Source organism: Geotrypetes seraphini, chromosome 19 (genome assembly GCF_902459505.1).
Source record: "Geotrypetes seraphini chromosome 19, aGeoSer1.1, whole genome shotgun sequence".
Classification (NCBI taxonomy): Eukaryota; Metazoa; Chordata; class Amphibia; order Gymnophiona; family Dermophiidae; genus Geotrypetes; species Geotrypetes seraphini.
The window spans coordinates 31,661,111-31,682,844 of record NC_047102.1 but is presented as its reverse complement, the minus strand read 5'-3'; the positions used below and the strand labels follow the sequence as shown (position 1 = coordinate 31,682,844).

The 21,734-nt window shown below is 44.5% G+C and overlaps 1 protein-coding gene across 2 annotated transcripts in view; it reads right to left on the bottom strand.

The window, feature by feature from the left end:
• PNPLA2 (patatin like phospholipase domain containing 2) overlaps nt 1-18,802 on the bottom strand; it is a 53,242-nt gene extending 34,440 nt beyond the window's left edge. For both annotated transcript variants that reach the window (XM_033928188.1, XM_033928189.1), the window contains exon 1: nt 18,555-18,802. In XM_033928188.1, coding sequence (XP_033784079.1) covers nt 18,555-18,741 — 187 coding nt within the window. In that variant the 5' untranslated portion in view covers nt 18,742-18,802. The remainder of the gene's footprint in view (nt 1-18,554) is intronic.
• Nucleotides 18,803-21,734: the final 2,932 nt, after the last annotated feature.

The following is a 21,734-nucleotide window of genomic DNA, read 5'->3' as shown; positions in this document are numbered from 1 at the left end:
ACGACAGGCCAGGACAGGAGGGATGCTTGTCTCCCATCCCAGCAGATTAACTTTTTTTTTTTTTTTTTTTAAACCCCCCCCTCCACCCCTGCTTACCTTTTGCACCATTTTTAATCCCTGGTGGTCCAGTGGTTTACAGGGCAGAAGCGATCTTTCCCGCCCTGTCTCGTGCTGAGCCTCTCCGTAGCTGGTTCCCATTTCGAAGCCAACGGTACACCTGACAGGGCTGAGCTTTTCATGCTTGCTGCTCAGCCCCGTACACCGCTGGACCAACAGGGATTAAAAATGGTGCAAAAGGTAACATGTGGGGGGTTTAAAAAAAGTTAGTCAGCCGGGACGGGAGACAGGAGGCATCCCTCCTGTCCTACCACTAGACCAGAGGGGGTACAGGGTAGGAAGGTAAGGCAGGATGCAAAGCCTGGCAGGGAGTGAGGGGGGCTGGGTACAAAGCCTGGTAGGGCAGAGAAGGAAGAGGGCTGGGTGCAGAGCATGGCACTTGAATATTAAGCCCCCGTCTTATATTCAAGTCAACCATTTTTCCTCCTTATTGGGGGGATAAAAGGGGTATCGACTTATATTCGGATTAACTTATATTATGAGTATATATGGTATTTCTAGACTTCATAACCAAAAAGTTCTATGCAGTTTACAAAGAATTAAATAATCATTGAGATCAGGAAATAAAATTGAGAAAAGAAATTAGATAAGCAGCATTATCAGAATGGAGTAAAATAGTCGAAGATATTGAAGTGTTAGTTGCTCAGAAAGTTCTTAAAGTCTTTTGCCATTTTGCTGCTTTTAAATTTGCAACACCCCCCCCACCCCCCCGGACAGGTGGAAAGACGTAGAGAACGCTTTTAGTTAGAACTGAGAAATGTTGCAATTAGATAGGATGGTGTCTGACCAACAAAAACTTTATAATAAAAGCAGCCCAACTTGAAAATAATGTGTGCCTCAATTGGTAAGCAATGCAATGCTCAGTAGTAGGGGGTAACATGTTCAAACTTCTTAAGGCCAAATATAAAAGTCTGACCACGGCGGTTTGGATGATTCACCAGCAAGACCAGGAGCATATCAACCTTTTCAACTGACATGGCTGAACCCGGGTGGTAGAGAACAGAGGAAGTGCTGAAAGCTGCAAGTCCTTGTTCTCCCTTTGAGGCCTCCATTCCAGTTCCCTATTCCTGTCACTTTTGTTCCAATTAACCATTCGGTGAGAAGCCTCCCACACCGCGCCTGCAGAAGCGCTCAGCCTCCCCTCACGAGCAGGGGGCCTCATGCTCACAGCAGAGGTGGACAAAACAATTCCACGAATTCAAGATTTCTTAGAAAGCTGGGCCAGCTGCCAACTAAGTGGCCTCACGCAGGCAACAGCTGTACAGTCCCTCTGTCATGGACACGCGAAGAGATCGATGTTCTTTTCCATAACACATGAAAACTTCCATGCCTAGGGGAGAGGGGGGGAACATGTTATCCCAGAACGCTCAAGTGGAAAAAAAAATAAAAAAAGCTTGGGTTGGGGCATCTGTTTTTATCAAGGCAAAATCTTAGAAAAGAGCAATCTAAGAAAGCAGGCCTGGCTCAGAGCTGGCTGCAGTCCGTCTGTCACATTAATCACCTTCTGTAATGAAGATTCCCTGAAAAGACCCAGCAGCGTATTTCAGTGAAGAAAACATTAACTAAATGTGTGGGAGTGCCCTGAACTTTTACCAGCTATTCTGCTCCTTATTCCTACACAAGCAGCACAGGAAATTGAAGCAGGCATGTGCCTTATGTCCCTGCCGATATGAGTGGTAGGGGAGGGAGTGGTGTCACATCAGCCCCTTGCACCAGGGCTTCTGCCTATTTGGTCCCTGGTCAGAGGTCTGGACACTCCTTTCCTTACCTCAATATTCCCTTTGACAAAGAGGGTGGGGTGAGGCAGAAAAACTCAAATGCGAAAGCCTTGTCCTGCATAAACTCACCCAAGTACTGATGTCAAGCAGCTGAGAAATGCCTCTCACAGAGCAGGCAATCTGATAGGCACTTACAGGGCTCAGACAGCAGGTCACCCAGTGCACACACCCTGACGGAGCCCAGCAGGGACAGAAAGGGCAGATCACCGAATGCAGACATCTCCGATAGGGATCCATATGCTCAGACAGCAGATTAGAGTGCAGATACCCTGAAAGAACCCAGTAGGGATAGACAACAGATCAGAGTGCAAACATGCCAATAACCTCCTCTGGGGGACCTAGAGTGAGACACCCCAATAGGAACCTCAGAGATCAGATACAATATTACAGAATACAGGCTTCCCACTCCCCAAGAGAACCCAGCAGGGTCAGGGAACGATCAGTGTTTCTTGCATTCTGTCACCTACTCTGTGGCAACCTAACAGGGACTCTAAGGGATCAAAGAGCAGATCATAGTGTGCAGATATCTGGATAGGGACCCACAGGGCTCAAACATCAGGTCCCAAAATGTAGACACCCTCAGAAAAGATTCAGAGATCAACATACAGTGTAGATTCCCCCAATATAGGGTTACCAGACATCCAGGAAAACCCAGACATGTCCTCTCTTTCAAGGACCGTCTGGGTTCCCTCCCCCTTCCTGAGATCTAACATCTCTCTCTCTCCTCCTTCCATCACCCTTCTCTGGAATCTGAGATCTCTCCCTTCTATGACTCATCTCTCCTCCCTCCAAGTGTAACATTTCTCCCCCCCTCCTCTCCACCACTATCATGTCCAACAATTCTCACTCTTCCCCATGTATACCATCTCTCTTTCTCTTCTACTCCACACCTACATCCAAGAATTTTCTCTCTTCCCTCACCCACCGGCAGCATCTATTTCCCTTCCTTCATAACCCCCAGCCTGTGCAGCCTATGTCCTTTCGAACCCCCTCCCAACCCATGCAGCATCTGTTCTGCTTGCTTTCCCAACCCCACTTCCCCCACAGCATGTCCTTCCCTCATCCCCAATCAAAGCCCTCCCCTCTCAGCTGGATCCTACCGCATGACAGTCCCCAGTTCCTGACTCCCCCGCCTAAAACTTCCTTGCCACTGAAATTTTAAATCTTTAGGCAGCCGACGCAAAGCCAACCTCCCATTGTTGGCCTGGCCCAGAAGTGTTCCTTCTGCAGCACTTCCCCTTCCTGCATAGGCAGGACATGCAGAAAGAACACTTTCAGGGCAGGCTGACAGTGGGAGGCTGGCTTCGTGTGAGATGCCCAAAGATTTTAAATTTCAGTGGCAAAGAGGTAGGTAGGTAGGTGGGGGAGTCGGGACTCAAGGAGGTTCCTGGAGAGTGTAGCGTCAGGCGCAGTCACCGCGGGCTGCATAAAATGGCCAGGCGGGCCTGATTTGGCCCACGGGCCTTGTGTTGACACATGTGCCCTATTCCATCAATGCATATGAGAGCTCAGAGGTTCTGTGCCATGATGAGAATACAAGGGAAAAGTGAGGCTGTTTTATGCTGAAAAGACAGAAGAGGAATCTAGTGCTTGGCACCATGAACACAGGAGATGTATCTGGTGCCCTCAACTAGGCCAAACACACAAGGTAGGACATGCAGAAAAGAAGCCTGGTGCCTGAATCCAGGAGAGGAGTCCGAGACGGTTTCTGCTTAACACACAGAAGAGTGATCTAGTGCCTTGTATTATGAGCATGTAAGAGAGAAGTGTGATGTTTTCTGCCATACGATACAAAACATCCAGGAGAGCTGTGAAAGCAGAAAAACAAACCAACCAACCACAAAACAAATTCCCCACAAAAAAATCAATGCTCTGTGCATGAACATGCAGGGGAGGAACTTGGCATCCAAAGCCATGCTGAACATACAGGAAAGGATCCTAGCACTTTGCCAACTTAGTAGACAGGACAGAAGCCCGGTGGCCTGCATTACATGGAAAACATATGGTAGAAGCTGAGCCACTGACCACAGGGCCAGTCCCAGCTGTGGAACGTCATGCCATTGTCACACAAATGTCTGCAAAAGATCATGTATTAGGATTGTCATTACCTCTGCTTTGTTGAGTAAGTGTCCCAGAGTAAAGACATGTTAGAAGGCAAATGCCATTAAGATGTAATTGCCAAAAAGAAAGGGATCTTTCACCTGCAACCAAAACGCAAGTTCACAAGCCTTCATGGAAGTAGGGAATATATAGATTACTTGGACAGCCAATTTTTCTAAACTTCCTAAAAGCACCGACTTTAAACAGATCTGCAAAAACAGCAGATAACCCCTCTCCAAGTTCCTATCTGTAAAATACATCCAGTGCTTTTCCCAGGTATAAAGGTATACCAAGGTGCAGCTAGTGCCCTGAGCCATGCTGTATACACAAAAGGAGCCCGTTTTGTGCTGTATTCACAGGATTTGCTGGTGTCATTTGTCTTCTTGCTGTAACCTGACAACAGTTTCTCCCTGAACTCATTGGGCTTAGCTAAAAAGGCACCCGCACTGGTCCTTTAAGGCTCAAGACTGCACAAAGGCATCAGCCATAGACAAAAAATCCAAAACAGGATACTCTAAGGACACGGGTTAGCTCAGGAAATGCAGGGGGGGTGGGGGGGGCTCATAAATCCAGATAATACTGTAGTTATTTCCTAACCAAGAGGAACACATTTGACTGACGTGCCTTTCTGTGTCCTAAGGACAAATTTGCTTCTGCTTGGCACACTAGGTGCTCTCCAGGGCCCAGGCCGATCTCTGGAATCAGAGGCCCTGCTGCTTAATGACAGCAGGCTAAACCCTAGGGGTCTCCCTTCAACTCTGTGAATAGTCCCTTTCCCAGGGGTCAGCCAGCCAGCTGAGTTCAGTCAAAACCTTTGCTAGTTCTTTGAAACAACTGTCCTGTTCCAGCCTCAGAAGTCAAGGGTCCCTTGTGGATTACAAGGAAGTATTCTGGGACATTCAAAATCCACAACCAGCACAGCTCAGGCAGGTCACTATCGTCCTGCTCTCCCGCAGCTGTCATTTGACCCCTTTGCAAACTATCATAGGTGCCAGCAGAGTATTCACCCTCAAGGTGGCTGCCTTTGTGGAGCCGGAACTATTTCCATACTGCTCTAGTTCTATGAAATTCAACTGTTCCTAACCCTTTCTGAATTCTGCCATATCTGTCTGAGATTAGTTAACCTAGCCTGAGGCCTGACCAGAAGCTCTGTCCCTTTCGTCCTTTCAGGTGAACTGTGTTTGAGAGCACTCCCGACAGCGACAGACCTCTAAAGCTAAGGCGAATGGAAAAGGGCAAAAGAGGCTGAAGCCAGATTTGTGCCAAGTAATTCATTACATGCTGACATTTATTACAGATGCATCTATGAGTTATGCATGCAATGAGCCAACTGCTATTATAGGGTGATCACATCTAAATATAGAACAGTCCAGCTCACTGTTATTATCTACAAACACACACATCCTGTGACAATCACCTGAACCTGAACCGGCACGTGGGATCTCTTAGGGAGAGGAGGAGATAGCAGATGCCCATTTGGCCTTGAACTTCCATTCTGTTTCTATAATCTCACCACGCAAGTGTTAACAGCCTTAGCCTATAGAGAGAGGAGGTGGCTGTGGATGGGCCATTTGGTCTTTATTTGCCATCATGTTTCTATGTAGCATTGTGAATCCATGATGATACCTACTTAGGCTAAGCCAAGTACCCTCTAACTTAGGAAACCTTTCTATTATTTGGGCTTCGATTTAGTCACTCGCTTTTCCAAATCTATATGTAATGTAAGTTACGATAACAAATTTAATGTTTCTGCTCAAGGCGGCTTACAAAGTCTGTACCTAAGACACTGCAGGGGAAAATGATTTGCCGAAGGTGACAAGGATAAGGGGGACTTGAATGCTGGTTCTCCGATTCACAGCCCACTATTCTTCCAGATTGAAGCAGAACACAGAAGGCTACAGGGTCATGCGGGAAACTTAGTCTAGTAATCGAGGGGGGAGCTCCTCTAATGTTACTATGCACAGACAGACAGAGAACAGAGCCCAAAGGGTTAGAGAAACATAGCGGAATGCTACAGTACACAGATGGTGGTGGGAGAGCAGAGTTCATGAGGTTGCAGAAACATAGGGGGGAATGCCACTAATGTCACAGTATACAGATGATGTGAGGAGAGCAGAGCCCAGGGAGGTTACAGGGACTAGAAGAATTCCTCAAATGTTACAATATAAAGATGAAAATAAAACAGGGCTCAGAAGATACAAGGAAAGACTTAAGCTCACATAAGTGCAAGCCCAGGACTCTCCTACAGGCTGAGTAAGCAAGTGACTGGGAGAGATCAAAGGTCCATCAAGCCCAGTATCGTGATTCCAACAGTGACCGAGTCCTGGCAAGTTCCTAAGGAGTAAAACATTTTATGTGGATTATCCTAAGCAGCAGCAGTGGATTTCATCCCTTAATAATGGCTTATGGACTTTAGCTTTAGGAAGTTGGCTAACTGCTTATACCACATTCTCTGGCAATGAATTCCAGACTTTAGTTACATATAAGGGTTACCAGATGTCCGGGAAAACCCAGTCATGTCCTCTTTTTAGAGGCCTGTCTAGGTGCCCAGATGAACTTTCCAAAATCCAGCAGTTTGTCCTGTTCTGAAAGCCCAATGAGCTCTGGCCACATCTGGAGAGCCTCTGAGCAAGTGTTGACGCCACATATATCCATGCATGCTTAAGGCTCTCCAGACTGCAACAGAGGACAGCTACTAAAATGGTCAGTGGTCTTCATCAGAAAATGAGGGGACAGACTTAAGACCTCAGTATTTTGGATGGAAGGCAGGAGAGAGAAGATATGGTAGAGACATTTAAATACCTCTATGGCATAATGCACAAGATAGATGCAAGTCTCTCAACTGAAAAGGAAGCTTTAGAATAAGGGGGCATAAAAAGATAGACAGACTTGTAATCTAAGGAAATATGTCTTTATGGAAAAGGTGGCCGAAATGGTGGATATGAAGACTTACAACTGAATTCAAGAAAACATTAGACAAGCACATAGGATCTCTGAGAGAGGAAGAGATAGAAGGTGGTATGGTTAGGCAGATGGGATAGGCCATTTGGCCTTATGTGCTAACATTTCCTTTGGTTTTATAAACAAACAAAAGCTTTTTAAAGAGCAGAAAGCTGCAGAACTAGAGGAGATGGAATGAAGCTGCAAGGAAACAAATTTAAGAGCAACAGAAGGAAATACTTTTTTCACAAGAAGTGTGGTGAATGCCTGGATGGTGATGGGGACAAAAACAGTGACAGAATTCAAAAAGACAAGGGATAAATACAAAAGGATCCCTATAGAGGAAAAGGATGGAGTCAAAACAAAATTTAAATTATGTTCACATTTCAAAAAAAGGCACAAAGGATGTTCCCTAAACGGAGACCAAGGGGTGTGGCAGGTATTATCATAAAGGCAGAAAGGGGTGTAACCTATGTGGCGTAATAGCTACAAGTTTGGTCACCTTTTACTGGATGGATCCTGCTGATCTTTATAGGAAATGCCATACTTTGCAACAGAATGCCTCCATCTCTTAGAGGTGACAGAGAAGAAAGATTCATGGACAGGTTGGGTTCAGTCTTGCATCTGCAGAAACCCAGACCTGGAAAGTTTCCTCCTTTTAAGAGAAATTTGCCCCAATTTCCTAGTTGAGTTTAGTCCAAGCCATGCACCAGGGCTCTAGGCTCTTTCCAGAACTATCATGAGACTGCTGGCCCATAAGGGCCCCCCTGAACTGACCCCACCCCTCCTTTACAAAAAAAAAAAATCAGCAGGAGGGATGCCTACTCCCTCCTACTTACAGAAGTGTCATTCCAAAATGGCAGGCCTTCCCCCATCCTGATGCATTCTGGGATGCACGGAGAAGGGCCTAAGGCTACGATTAGCTCAGATACCCAAGGCCCCTCCCCTGGGGCAAGTCAGGGCCTTAGGCCCCTCCCCATGCATTCCAAGATGCATCAGGAAAGGAAAGGCCAGCCATTTTAGAACGAAGGGCCTACGAGCAGGAGGGATTGGGCATCCCTCCTGCTGTTATCTTAATGTACAGGTACAGGAGTGTTTTGGGGGGTGTGAAGGGTGGTTCAGGGAGGTCATGGGCATCTCTCCTGCCTCTATTTTTGTTCTATGGGTCATGGGGGGAGGCAGTTATGACATTTCTTTTTACACACACAAAAAATAAAAAAAATTTAAAAAGACAAAACAGGCAGACCTGGTTTTTTTTCCCAGTCGGTATTTGTGGTCCGCTTATTGCGCTGCAAATGTTAGGCCATCGACTGGATGGCTCTTAATATTAATGACCTCATTTGCATGCCAGAGTCAGATTTTTGTATGACCGCACGGAAAGCCATGCGGCGAGCTGTTTTCAACACTGGGTCAGTAAACTGACAGTTGCTTAACCAGTCAAACTGGTTTAGGGACCATCGGTACCTGATTGGAGCATTTGGTGCATCTAGCCCTATGTCTCCTGTCTTGTTCACACTGGGAGTTCACCAAGACCACATCTAAGTGGTTATAAACAACCCCAGACTAGTGTGTAATATCTATACAGTGTCCTGCAAATTTTGTTCAGCTGCAGCACACTAAGCTTAGCGGCCGTGGCTCAAGGCATCACATCATGTGCATATGCAAAGGCCCTCCAGATGGACCCGGAGCCACTAAAGTGTCCTTATTCTACTTTTGTTGCACTTATACCATGTTTACCATTGAAATTAGGTTTACGTCAGCAAAAGTACATATTAGCTGATTGCAGACCACCACAATAACTGATTTCAAGACATAAAGATCTACCAAAATAAAATTACTTGAGGGTATGTTGAAACAGAACATAATAGTCAACAAATCGGAAGAGTATTCCAGTTAGCCAACCTAAAATGTTCCTAAAACAAACAGCTTTAAAAGAAGGGAATAGTAAATAAAACTTCGAGTCCATCTCCATTCTAACTTACCAGAGAAAGGATATAAATACAAGAACAAATCAGGAGTGGTCCTATGAAATAAGACAAGAGTTGTAAAATGTATTCTCTTGAACTGGAAGCCAGTGAAGCTTTCTAAGAAATGAAGTCACATGCTCAAATCTAGATGTTCCAAAAATAGACGAGCAGCTGTATTCATTACTTTCGCAAGTTGACCAATTCCAACATACAAGGAATTACATTAATCAAAATATGATAGTATTGATATAGAAAATGAGACTGTTCAAACAATCACTTAGATCTTTAACTGCTTAAGTTTAAAGAAACATTCCTTGACTATGTTCACCCAATTCTTTGGAAGTACACTCAATTACTAACTTATATTTTCCCTCTAGAGTACAATTGTCTCGATTCCTAGGCTTCATGCTGCAACTCCTTATGCTATATACCTGAAGTGAATCTCAAGACATTGGCATCTTAATAGACGCAGTGCATCCTAATGTGGCTCTTGACTAGAGTTGCCAACAGTTGTTCCAGTCCAGGTTTCCCCCTATTACTTGCAGGGACTTGTACAGTAGTTCCAACTTCCCTAAGAAATCTCAGCATGTAAACCATGGACTGAAACAACTGTTAGGTGAATCTGTAAGTAGCTGGACCCTACTCTGGCCAGAAGTACTGGAAATAGTCTCTGATCAGACTACACAGTGCCCCAACATGGCTTTGAGCAGTCATAAGAGAGAGCTCAGAAGCTGCATGTCCCTTTGCGGGCCAAGATCAAGTGTCACAATCAAGTTAACCCAGCATACCTCCCCCACTATCACCCCTGAATATGGAACAGGACAGACAGCAACTTCTTTAGGATTACAGAACTCTTTCCTGATTTTTCAACTAACATCCCAAAACATTTTGTTATCTCTGTTTCAATCAAGCCCCCCTTCCCCCTTTTACAAAAACACGATAGTGGTTTTTAGCACAGGCCACAGTGCTCTGCGCTGATCCCCACACTCATGCTTAGAAAATGCATAGTGGTTAAAGTTGCTGCCTCAGCAACCTAAGGTTGTGGATTTGATCCGAGTGCTGTTCCTTGTAACCCTGGGGCAAGTCATTAACCCTCTGTTGCCCCAGGTACCATAGTTAGACTGAGCCCGCTGGGACAGATGAGAGAAATATATTTAGAGTACCTGATTACTACTCAAAGTAAACCACTTAGATATGAATGATATACAAAAAAATGAATATAAATAGTATTTTTCAAAACCTGAGGGGCAGTTCCTTCTTGAAAACTAATTCCGTACAAGCTGTGTAAGTAAAGCAGGGCTACAACTGACTCCACAGTCAGCCCAGGCTTTTCCTCCAACTATCTTCTTTTCACAGGAACGGACTTTAAAAATCAGGGGTGTCCAATCTCGGCCCTCACCAGGTCATATTTTCAGGATTTCCCAAATGAACATGCACGAGATCTATTTGCATACAATGGATGCAGTGCATGCAAATAGATCTCATGCAAACTGCATCGGGGAAATCCTAAAATTCTGACTGGATTGTGGGCTTTGAGGACCAATGTTGGACAACCCTACTTTAAATGCTTTTAAGCAGCAACCCTCATCTTCTTGACCTAGAGCCAGATGTTGTTCACTGGCTAAGGTCATAATTACAGCACTGCAAATTTGAACCCTGTGTGGTAATTATACCTCTTCGGTGAGAACATGTTATTTTGTAAATCTGTTGGTACAGAGCTGCCAAGTTATCCAGTTCCAGAGGGAGACTTTTGGGCCAGTCCTCATTTTGCATTTATGTCCTACTGTAGACTTGATTGCAAGTCTCATAGTGCCTCAGAAAGGGGCTGTTAGAGACTCAGGACTGTTCTAAATCCTGGAACTGGGTAACTTGGCAGCTCTGGTTGATAAATATCACCTTCAGATTTCACTTCTAAACTGTTTTTATTCTTGCCTTTGTCTATTTAGGAAAACCAGAAGTGTGTTGAGAACTCTACCCTACCCTACGTAGTCTTCTGGGCAAGAACAAACAGAGAAGCCACACGTTCCCAAGGAAAGCCGTGCACTGTACCTTTAAGAAGGGGGTAGGGAGCGGAGTTATGTCAGTTCACTGACCTAAAATAACCTCTGTAAAGGCAAGAGAACAAGCCCCCTGAGCACATAAAAGGTCTCTCTGTGTTCACAGCTGGGTCACAGGACTCCTACCTAGAAGTGCTCAAACATAATAAATCACTGCCAGAAAGACAGAAGTCTAACCCCAACCACCCTGGTAACATTCTTCTAGCCTAACTAATCTAATATTTGTGGATCGCTCTATGCCTATAACGGTTCAAGGCAATTTAAAATTAAATGAGCCCACACAAACATGGGATGCTCACAGAAGTCATTCTAGCAATTTACAATCAAAGAGCAAATGCAAAATAAGAGGTAGGAAAGTCACAGGGAGTGTGTCGTGCAGTGGTTAGAGCTACAGTCTAGGCACCCCGCGGTTGTGGGTTCCTACCCATGCTGTTCCTTGTGACCTTGGACAAGTCACTTAAATCCACCATTGCCCTAGGTGCATTAGATAGACATAGGAAAAAATGCTTTGAGTACATGAATGTAAACCACTTAGTCTATATGAATACTAAAAATAAATATATTTATTTATTTATTCATTCAATTTTCTATACCGTTCTCCCATGGGAGCTCAGAACGGTTTACATGCATTTATTCAGGTACTCAAGCAAGATTATATAGGCAAGATTATGGAAATTAGAGCTTGGATAGCTCTGGGAAGTCTATAAGGATTATCCTGCTGAAAGGTGGTTAAAGAAATGTTTTCAATTGTCTGATTTTGTGTCCGTGGGGAGGATGTTTGGATATCTGCACTAATATACGTTCCCAAGAGTAGGACCAAGATCTTGCATAGGATTGGAACTATGAGCTAAAGGCAGTCTCTTATTGGCCTTTGGGCCAACATTAAAAACTGATAAAAATAGAGTGGTTATACCCTGCCATCCAACCCCACTGATGGTACGAGGTAGTGACCATTTGTCAAGCAAGAGAATTAAGCTTGCAAACGAGAGAGGCCTGGGTTCAAGTTCCACTTAAGGAACTAACTTTTCCAAAATGATTATATCAAACAAATGAGCTTGGGTATCCTTAAAAAAACTGCTAAAACGCCACTTATTTTTGACTGATGAAATACACATGTTGAAGAGTTGATCTGTTATGCGATTACTGTAGTTGGCACAGCAAGAAAAGATTTTTGTTTGTGTAATATTTTGTTTTTTTTCTCTGATATTAAATAATGGTATAAGAATTTTAATTATTGTATGATGAATGTAATGTTTGTGTGACAATGTGCTCCGCTAATCTAGGTATGTTAGCAAGACAGCTTGTGCTACAAACTTAAATTAGCTTGGCTTAAGAGGGAGCTTATTATTCTTAGTTGTCTTAGTCTGAAGAATTTTTTGGCCAGGGAATTCATCTGATCTTCGAAGGCTCTCTCCAGTGGACAGTACCAGATTTGTACATGGACAAGAATTATAGTCCCCAAACCAAATCACTTTGGTCTTCTGTTTGGTTCTTGTGTGTCCATGTGCTCAGATCCTCTATGGTCCAAGCTAAATGTTGCAGGGTGAGCTCAAAAGAGTCTCTATACAAGCTATTTAACAGACTGTAAAATGCAGTAATTCAGCATGAAAAGTAATTGGGTCTCAGCATATCTGGCAAATATGCATGTTAGTATCAGCCTTCAATCCCTAGGCTAAACTTATATAGGGTGCATTACACTTGTGATCACAAGAATATAATCTTATAGAACGAGTTTCAAGTTTATTAGGATTTTATATACCGCCTATCAAGGTTATCTAAGCGGTTTTTACAATCAGGTACTCAAGCATTTTCCCTCTCTGTCCCGGTGGGCTCACAATCTATCTAACGTACCTGGGGCTATGGAGGATTAAGTGACTTGCCCAGGGTCACAAGGAGCAGCGCGGGGTTTGAACCCACAACCCCAGGGTGCTGAGGCTGTAGATCCAACCACTGCGCCACACACTCCTCCAACACTTAAGGAGGTGCTTAATTATTGGCAGACATGGAGCTCTGCTTTGAAAAGATCTTTAGCTAAAGAAAAGGCAGAAACTAAGGGAGGGAAGCAGTCTTCAGCGGTTCTTACACCCTCAGTGTGTACGTAGTATTCCCACACCTTGCATTTGAAATGGCACCGCAGGATCCAGAGTAGCTTAGAGGGAAGGGATTCAGCCCAGCATGTTGTAACCATGTAAACTGATCAGACATGTCTGAAGGGCTGGATTGAGAAACACTTGATCATATTACCAGCATCAGTGCTATCTAGTATGAGCTGATAAAGACAAAAATCTCTGCTTTTTTGCAATCCTGCACTAAAAAGAACATGTCATAGAAGTTATCCGAGGGACACCTGCATCCCCAAACCTATCTGCCTCGCTTTTCTTCTGTACTGTATATTGCGTTTGGACAGACATTTGGATTTTTGCTCATAACCCCAAATAAAGCTGTCCCTGCCTTTTAAGTACCCTGCAATAAGTGTTTACTGATGTCTGTTCTTTCATAATCCCTCCTGCCTACACTATGGCAAGGAACAATGCTTAGTTAGAAGCAACAGGACAGCCAGTAGGGACTGGGCTAGAAAATGATTTTCATATGCATCTCTCTCACAATCATGTAATATTCCCTCCCCCACTCTACTGGCTCTTAAATTAAGTCCTAAGATACTCAGTGATAACTTGCCCCTTTCTCATTTAATTATAGCTATGGTCTTTTAGATCTTCACCATCGTGGCTTTGCCATTTTAACTTAGACTCTCTGGATTAGAAATTGGTTGATTGACAGAAGACAGAATTCACTTGGAGTAGCGGAGTTTCTCTGGGGCAGATTATAGTCAGCTTTTAAAAAAAAAAAACCCCAAAACTTCCTATTCACTGATGGCTTTGGCTAATGCTACTATTCTTTTCTCTTTGATCCCATTAGTCCTTTTGTTTTCTCCTATATATGTTCACTTTCCTGTATTTCTTGTAGTTCTCCCCTTCCTCCTCATTCTTAGTACGTTTACTTTGTGTTTTGTTTATCTGAGTAAAATTTCATGTTTATTATTATTGGTTTTAATTTAGTTACCCCTATTTTATTGTATTATTTTGATAAGCGTTCAATCAAATTTACAATAAACTTGGCCTGCAAGTTCTGTTCTCATCTGCACAAGCTTAAGTGCAGGAGGCTTGTGCACTTAGGGCAGAGATTGCAGGAATGGGGACAGGGACATCAAGATCCCATAGGGACAAATTTGTCCCCGTGTCATTCTCTAAGTAGACAACATCAGAAGTGATTTACAAACATTAGAAGAATGGTCTCACGATTGGCAGTTAAAATTTAATACGAAGACATCGCTTTATAGAGCAATAGTCAGACCACACTTGGAATATTGTGTCCAACACTGGTCTCTCTACCTAAAGGATATAAAACTACTGGAGAAGGTGCAGAGGCGAGCAACGAAGCTGGTAAAAGGTATGGAGAACTTGAACTACAAAGAACAACTTAGAAAAATGGGACTGTTCTCCCTTGAGAAGAGGAGACTGCAAGGGGATCTGATTGAGACTTTTAAAATAATAAAAGGAATCAACAAGATAGAACAGGATAAAAAGTTATTTACGATGTCAAATGTGACTAGGACAAGAGGTCATGGACTGAAGCTGAGGGGGGACAAGCCCAGGATAAATGCCAGGAAGTTCTGCTTCACACAGCGAGTGGTGGACACCTGGAACGCTCTCTTGGTGGAGATTGCTGCAGAACCCACCGTTCTAGGATTTAAGGGCAAGTTAGATGCACATCTCCTCAAAAGATGCATAGAAGGATACGGGTGACTAAGTTTTCGCCAGGTTACACCTGGCTGGGCCTCCGCGTGAGCGGATTGCCGGACTTGATGGACCTAGGGTCTGATCTGGAGATGGCAGTTCTTATGTTCTTATGACATACAGAGTGATTATTCAGGGTACAGAAATCCAAAGGTGTCTTATAGGCGGCAAGAAACAAGATTTGCATGGACCAGGGGAAGGTGCTTAGGGTAGTAGTGTTCTTCAACCGCCAGTCCATGGGCTGGTGCCGATCTGCAGAAATTTTCTGCCGGTCCACAGGGCCCAGTCAAAAAATATGCAGACTCAGTCAAAAAATACTGAAGGGGTAACAAAATCAACAAATACAATGTTGCTGTTGAGTGACTAAATAAAGTTAGTTATATACCAAAAAGTCACTGCATAGAAGATATTCATGGATAATATTTCTCATATAACAATTCAACAGTTGTCAATTCTTAACTAGTGGAACTCTGCTCAGAGACATGAAGGCAAGATGTTCCGCCTCACCACCCAATCATTGCAGTGTTCAAAACATTTTTACTCCAGTGTGAGATATTCTCCTTAACTGTTATGTTGCTAGCTACAACGGCTATGCTTGGCTCCTTATGCAAATCCAAAGTTGAAAAACAAATTGCTCAAACTTAGCTTTGAAATAGTAGCAGGTTCCGATGTGCCACACGAAGGACCGAAACGTGGCACGTCGGAACCTGCTACTATTTCAAAGCTAAGTTTGAGCAATTTGTTTTTCAACTTTGGATTTGCATAAGGAGCCAAGCATAGCCGTTGTAGCTAGCAATATAACAGTTAAGGAGAATATCTCACACTGGGGTCCACAGGGCCGGCATGTCCATCAGGCCCAAGACAGCGTTCTTCAGCTGCTGGTCCACGGTGTGATCAACACGGCGTCTTCGGGACGGCTCCGAGTACTGCAGTGCACAAAGCCGTGGGAAAAGGCTCCTACGCGCAGCCTGCATCTGAACAGAGGGAAGGCTTCCAGATGAGGCGTGGGACACGTGTGAGGAGCCACTGCCCACAGCTTTGTGTATTGCAGCACTCAGGGAGCCTACCCGAAGACGCTGCGTTGATTGCACAGTGGACCGGCCCAAAGATAACACCAGGGAGCAGGCCAGAAGGCAAAGCATAAGGAAGGAGAGAGACAACAACGGTAGGGGAAATGCTTTTAATTTTTTATTTAGTGATTGATTCGTCTGTTCAGGAAGAAATACATTTGTTTCTTTTCCTGTGGGGTTGTACTGCTTGCAGAGTTTTGCACCTTAGGGTTTGTTTGTATTAGTACTTTGAGTTTTTGGTCCTGCATTTGCATGGGGTTATCTGTTTTCTGGTAGGAATGAATGTTAAAAAGCATACAGTGTGCTTTGTGTATTTTAATTTTGTAGTTAACCATTATGTGTTAATACAATTATATTGTGTGTGTGTGTATATATGAAAAATGAATGGGAAAAATGGTGTTACAATTAGTACTATTATGGGGGCTGGGGCGGAGATATAGTGGAGATGGGCACGACTTAGCCCAGTGTTCTTCAATTGCTGATCCGTTGACTGGTGCCGGTCCACAAAATAATTATTTTACTTCCATCGGTCCATAGGTATCAAAAGGTTGAAGAACACTGGCTTAGGGTGACAGTGTCTGAGGATCTTGAGGTGATGAAACAATGAAGACAGAAGGGGAAGTTTGCAATCTGTGATTAAGTATACATTTGTTTCCCAATCATATATGATTTGCCTATAAAGAAGGAAGAGGAAAGGGGACAGACTCAGAAGGTTCCTATATAGAAACAAGATGGAATCAAAGCAAAATTGAATGACCTACATCAGGGTGTTAAAGTCACTCCTTGAGGGTCACAATCCAGTCGGGTTTTCAGGATTTCCCCAACGAATATGGATTACAGTGTTCATATACAAATCCAGAATCAAATTAACAATTCACCTTCACAAACAGCAGACAACCCAACAAGAGATACTACATCCTATGGTTCCCCTTAACTGTATCCATGACATCCTGTTTGTCTTGCCAGCTTGTCAAAGAAGAAAGCATTTTCCTTTTAAATTGCCCTGTTTATCTTCTTTTCCATTTTAGCCAGAAATCTTATGGGCAATCCCAAAGAAATGTTTCCTACAGTATCAGGAAGAGGAAGGTTTGTACAAAAAAAGGTTAACGCCCTAACAGTACCTAGAGATAAGAGGATGCAGTAAATAGGCATCCCGCCTGCCTTTTATCGAGCTTGGGAGACAGAATTCCTCCTTCTGGATTTTAAGTTTGGGAGAGGGAGGTCACTGAAAAAAAAACAACACAACCCCCAGGCAGACCAGTCAGTAACACAGTTACTGACTAGTAAAACCCGATGCTAAATAGCCAAGCAATGTTATTTCATCAATTGTTTGGCTATTTTGCATGGGGTTTTACTAATTTGCATGGGTTGGATCGGATCATTAAATGGGCGATCCAGGGGAAAAACATGCGGTGGGCAGTTTTGTGCATGGAGGAATCCAATCGATCGCTAAACTGGTCAAGCCAGTTTAGCAACTATTGGGACACGATCGGTACATTTTGTGCATCCCCCAGCTAGTTCACGTGCACTCAGTTTTAGTATGTAAAAAACATATTAGTGCCTTCCAAAGTTGGAAACTAGAACATACCTAGTCTAGGAAGTGACAAGCAGCCACCATAATTGTTTAAGTCAATATTATAAATACAAAATATTTGTATTGAAGCCCTGTGAATGTCAGTAAAACTATAAAATGTGTCTAGAAATAACCCTTTTTCTTCTTACAAATTGTGGATTATTAAAATGTGTTTGAGCTTTAAAGTCCCCAAGGCAGGTATAGAAACGAAGCTCGTCGAATGATTTACTTCGAGTCAGCACCAGTCAGTTAAGTTTTTGCATTGTAAGATGCAGTTTTCTACAAAGCATTTTAGTTTATATATTTCATATGGGCACTGAATAAAAACTATGGGATGGATACCGAGACTGATTAGCACACAACAGTGGCACCTGAAAGTACAAAAAAAGAGAGAGAGATCACTTGTGATGTAACTGATTTGGAGATGTTCCCGTATATACTGCTGAAGTTACTTAGTAGACACTTTCAATATTGGTACTATCCAGTGCCTATTCATAAATAGGAGCGTACAGTTTTTTTGATCTAGAAATAACCCCAGACAGAAGGAATACTGCAGGATAAAAGTAAGCAATAAATCCATACAGAGCACATGATTAGGTCTTTAATCCCCAGGCTTTTTTGGATAGATGCTTTTTAGTCACTCAGGTCTCTCTCTCCCTTCCCAAATTACCCTAGTCAGGGGTGTCCAACGAGGGCGATGCAGTGGTTTCCTCTGCTGCCCCCCGGGGTGTTTACAGTCTTGCCAGCTACCTCCTCTGTCTTGCTGCAACGTTTGCCACCCCTGCCCTAAGCTGGCTCCATCAAACACAAGGCGAAGGAATTGATCCAATGCTAGCTTTTGAAACATCCTATCTGTGCATTTCAGAAGACTGCAGTAGGGTAAGGGCATAGCCCAAAAGAAGGACTGACCTAGAGTCTCCATGTCACATACATGCACCTCATTTTGTCTGGGGGATTATAGGTGTCATGTGTTCAAAGACCAACTCCCCTGCACCTTCTCGTCCAGTTCGTCTGCCTCGACTAGACTGTAAGCCCTTCTGGGCAGGGACTGTGTTGCCTAGGTCAAGCAGGGGTCTAGACCCCCCACCTCCCTTCCCGTGTGGGACCTGCAGCTATGAGGTGACGAAGCCACGCGCTCCCCCTCCCCAACCGACTCACCCAGGCTGGCTCCGGTGACGAGGGCTGTGGCGGTCAAGGCTCCGGCCGAAGCCCCGTAAATGTTCTCGGCGTTGGCCACCAGGAAGGGGGCCAGCTCGGCCAAGCAACTGGCCACCCCCACGTGGTAAATCCCCAGGAAGCCGCAGCCCGCGAACGAAATATTCCAGGTCGAGTCCAGCGGAAACATCGCGCCCACAGAGCGAGACCGGCCAACGCTCGCTTCCGTCTCCTCCTCGCGCTACGCTCCAGGACCTGAACCGGGCGCGCGCCAGCCAGCTGATAAGGCCGCCTCGGACCAATGGCGAGGCCGAGGCGGGGCCGGAGGAGGCCCCGCCCCGCCGGCCTCAGGCCCCAAGCGATCGCTGGGTTCGGGCTGAGGAGCTACGTCACTCTGCCTAAGAAAGGCAAAAATGTACTGCAATAAAAAAGAGCACCTTATTTCCATTTTCTAGTTGTAAAGAAATACAGCTACAATACTTTTCTCATCTCTGCTTTCTGCTTCACTCTCCATTCTCTTGCGCTGTCCCTTCCATTCTTCTCTTTCTGTCTCCACTCCCCCATGCTCTGGCATTTCTCCCTTCTCCTTTACTTCCCTCCTTCCCACTCCAATTCACTCCATCATCTGGCATCTGCTTCCCTCACGCCCTGGGATCTCTCTCCTCCTTCCATCTCTCCCTCCATGCTCTGGACTCTCCTGTCCTTTCTCTCCTTCTCTTCCATCCTGATAGTCTGGCATTTCAGTCTCCTTCCCTTCCCTCCCCCTTGCCCTGGCATCTCTCTCCTCTCCTTTACTTCCCTCCTTCCCACTCCATCGTCTGGCATCTGCTTCCCTCAGGCCCTGGGATCTCCCTCCACATTCTGAAATCTCCTGTCCTTTCCCTCCCTCCCTTCCTGATGGTCTGGCATTTCAGTCTCCTTCCCTCCCCCATGCCCTGGCATCTCTCTCCTCTCCTTCCCTTCCATCTTCCACTCCCCCTCCATGCTCTGATAACATAGTAACATAGTAGATGACGGCAGATAAAGACCCCGAATGGTCCATCCAGTCTGCCCAACCTGATTCAATTTAAATTTTTTTCTTCTTAGCTATTTCTGGGCAAGAATCCAAAGCTTTACCCTGTACTGTGCTTGGGTTCCAACTGCCGAAATCTCTGTTAAGATTTACTCCAGCCCATCTACACCCTCCCAGCCATTGAAACCCTCCCCAGCCCATCCTCCACCAAATGGCCATATACAGACACAGCCCATGCAAGTCTGCCCAGTACTGGCCTTAGTTACTGGTATAGCTTCTCTTTCTTTTCCTTCCCTCCCTCCTTTCTTCCTAGTCTGGTATCTCTGTCTCCTTCCCTTCCCTCCCCCATGCCCTGGAATCTCTCTCCTCTCCTTTACTTCCCTCCTTCCCACTCCAATTCACTCCATCATCTGGCATCTGCTTCCCTCACGCCCTGGGATCTCTCTCCTCCATGCTCTGGACTCTCCTGTCCTTTCCCTCCTTCCCTTCCATCTTGATGGTTTGCCATTTCAGTCTCCTTCCCTCTCCCATGCCCTGGAATCTCTCTCCTCTCCTTTATGTCCCTCCTTCCCACTCCAATTCACTTCATCATCTGGAATCTGCTTCCCTCACTCCTTAAGATCTTTCTCCTCCTTCCATCTTTCCCTTCACACTCTGGAACCTCCTGTCCTTTCCCTCCCTCCCTTCCTTCCTGATGGTCTGGCATTTCAGTCTCCTTCCCTCCCCCATGCCCTGGCATCTCTCTCCTCTCCTTCCATCCTCTGGTATCGCTTCTATTTCCTTTCCTTTTTCCCTCCCTCCTTTCTCCCTAGTCTGGTATCTCTGTCTCCGTCCCTTTCCTTCCCCCATGCTTCCACAGTCCAAGCAGACCCATGAGTAAATTGTCAGTAAAGCAAAAACAACAAAACAAAACACAATAATTCTTAACAGAAAAGTTCAAACATTAGCACTGTGTTTTTAGGGCTAGCAAAAAGGTCAGTCTAGTAAGGTACCTGGACTTCAGTAGTCCAAATTCAGTCCTCTTCACCAGGTCCTTGCATACATTCTCAAACAAATTCTCATTAAAGTCAAACAGTTCATAATCTCAATGCCTGCCTCTCCCTCAATGGCCTGCCTCTCCCTTCCTTCCTCAAAGTCTGGCATCTCTCTTTCATCTCCTTTCTCTTTCCTGGTCTTCCTTCTCCCTCCATCTCCAATGTATTAAATAATCTACCCTCGACCAAGGATCACATCCTCTCTTATGCAGATATCATCTTCATTCTTTGTATATCCAAAGAATCCTTTGATAAAACCCTAAATTATTTGAAAAATACTATCAACGATCTAAGTGCATGGACAATGGGAAACTTCCTCAAACTAAACAAATCAAATACAAGAATACACTTCTCCCTCTGTATTTGCTGCGATAAGGGATTAACAGAACCACAAACACAGAAAAAACGCAAATAACTTTTTCATATGTTATTCACTGTTTTCTATTAAAAAAACATTGTGAATATGGTGAAACCGCAAATAACATGGTGGGAGACCTGGCCTGTTCCTGAAGGAGAGGCAAAACATGGTGAAGAAAGTGCTGGGAATCAGCGATTATTTTTCTGTAAATCCTTGAAATCAGCGATTTCTCTATGCAAGCTGATGTAATTTGGGGAAGGAGCCAACAAGCTAAAAACCGTGAATAATCGAAACTGCGAATACAGAGGGAGAAGTGTATTATGAGTCAGAGACTATAACTCTCTACCTAGCACAGAACTAGAATTGTCCAAAAGCAAGAAACTATAGATAGACAATTCCTCCAAAGTACTGGGAGTTACACTAGATTCAAACTTAACCTTCAACCCACATATCACTGCACTAGTGAAAAAATTCTTCTTTGAGATGAGACAACTAAGGACAATAAGACCAGTCCTAACCCAGGCCAGTTTCAGGACAGTAGCACAATCTGTCCTAACACCATATCTGGACTATTGTAGCTCATTACAGAAAACTCAAGAGGCTAGAACGTCTACAAAATACTGCTGCCAGACTAATTTTTGAATGAATCAATGAGAGGGCAAGTCCACTATTAGGACAACTGCACTGGCTGCCGATCAGAAAGCGACTCCAATTCAAGATAGCCTGCGTGGTACACAAAGCGACCTATGGAGAAAACTCAGAGGGACTAACTTCTGGTA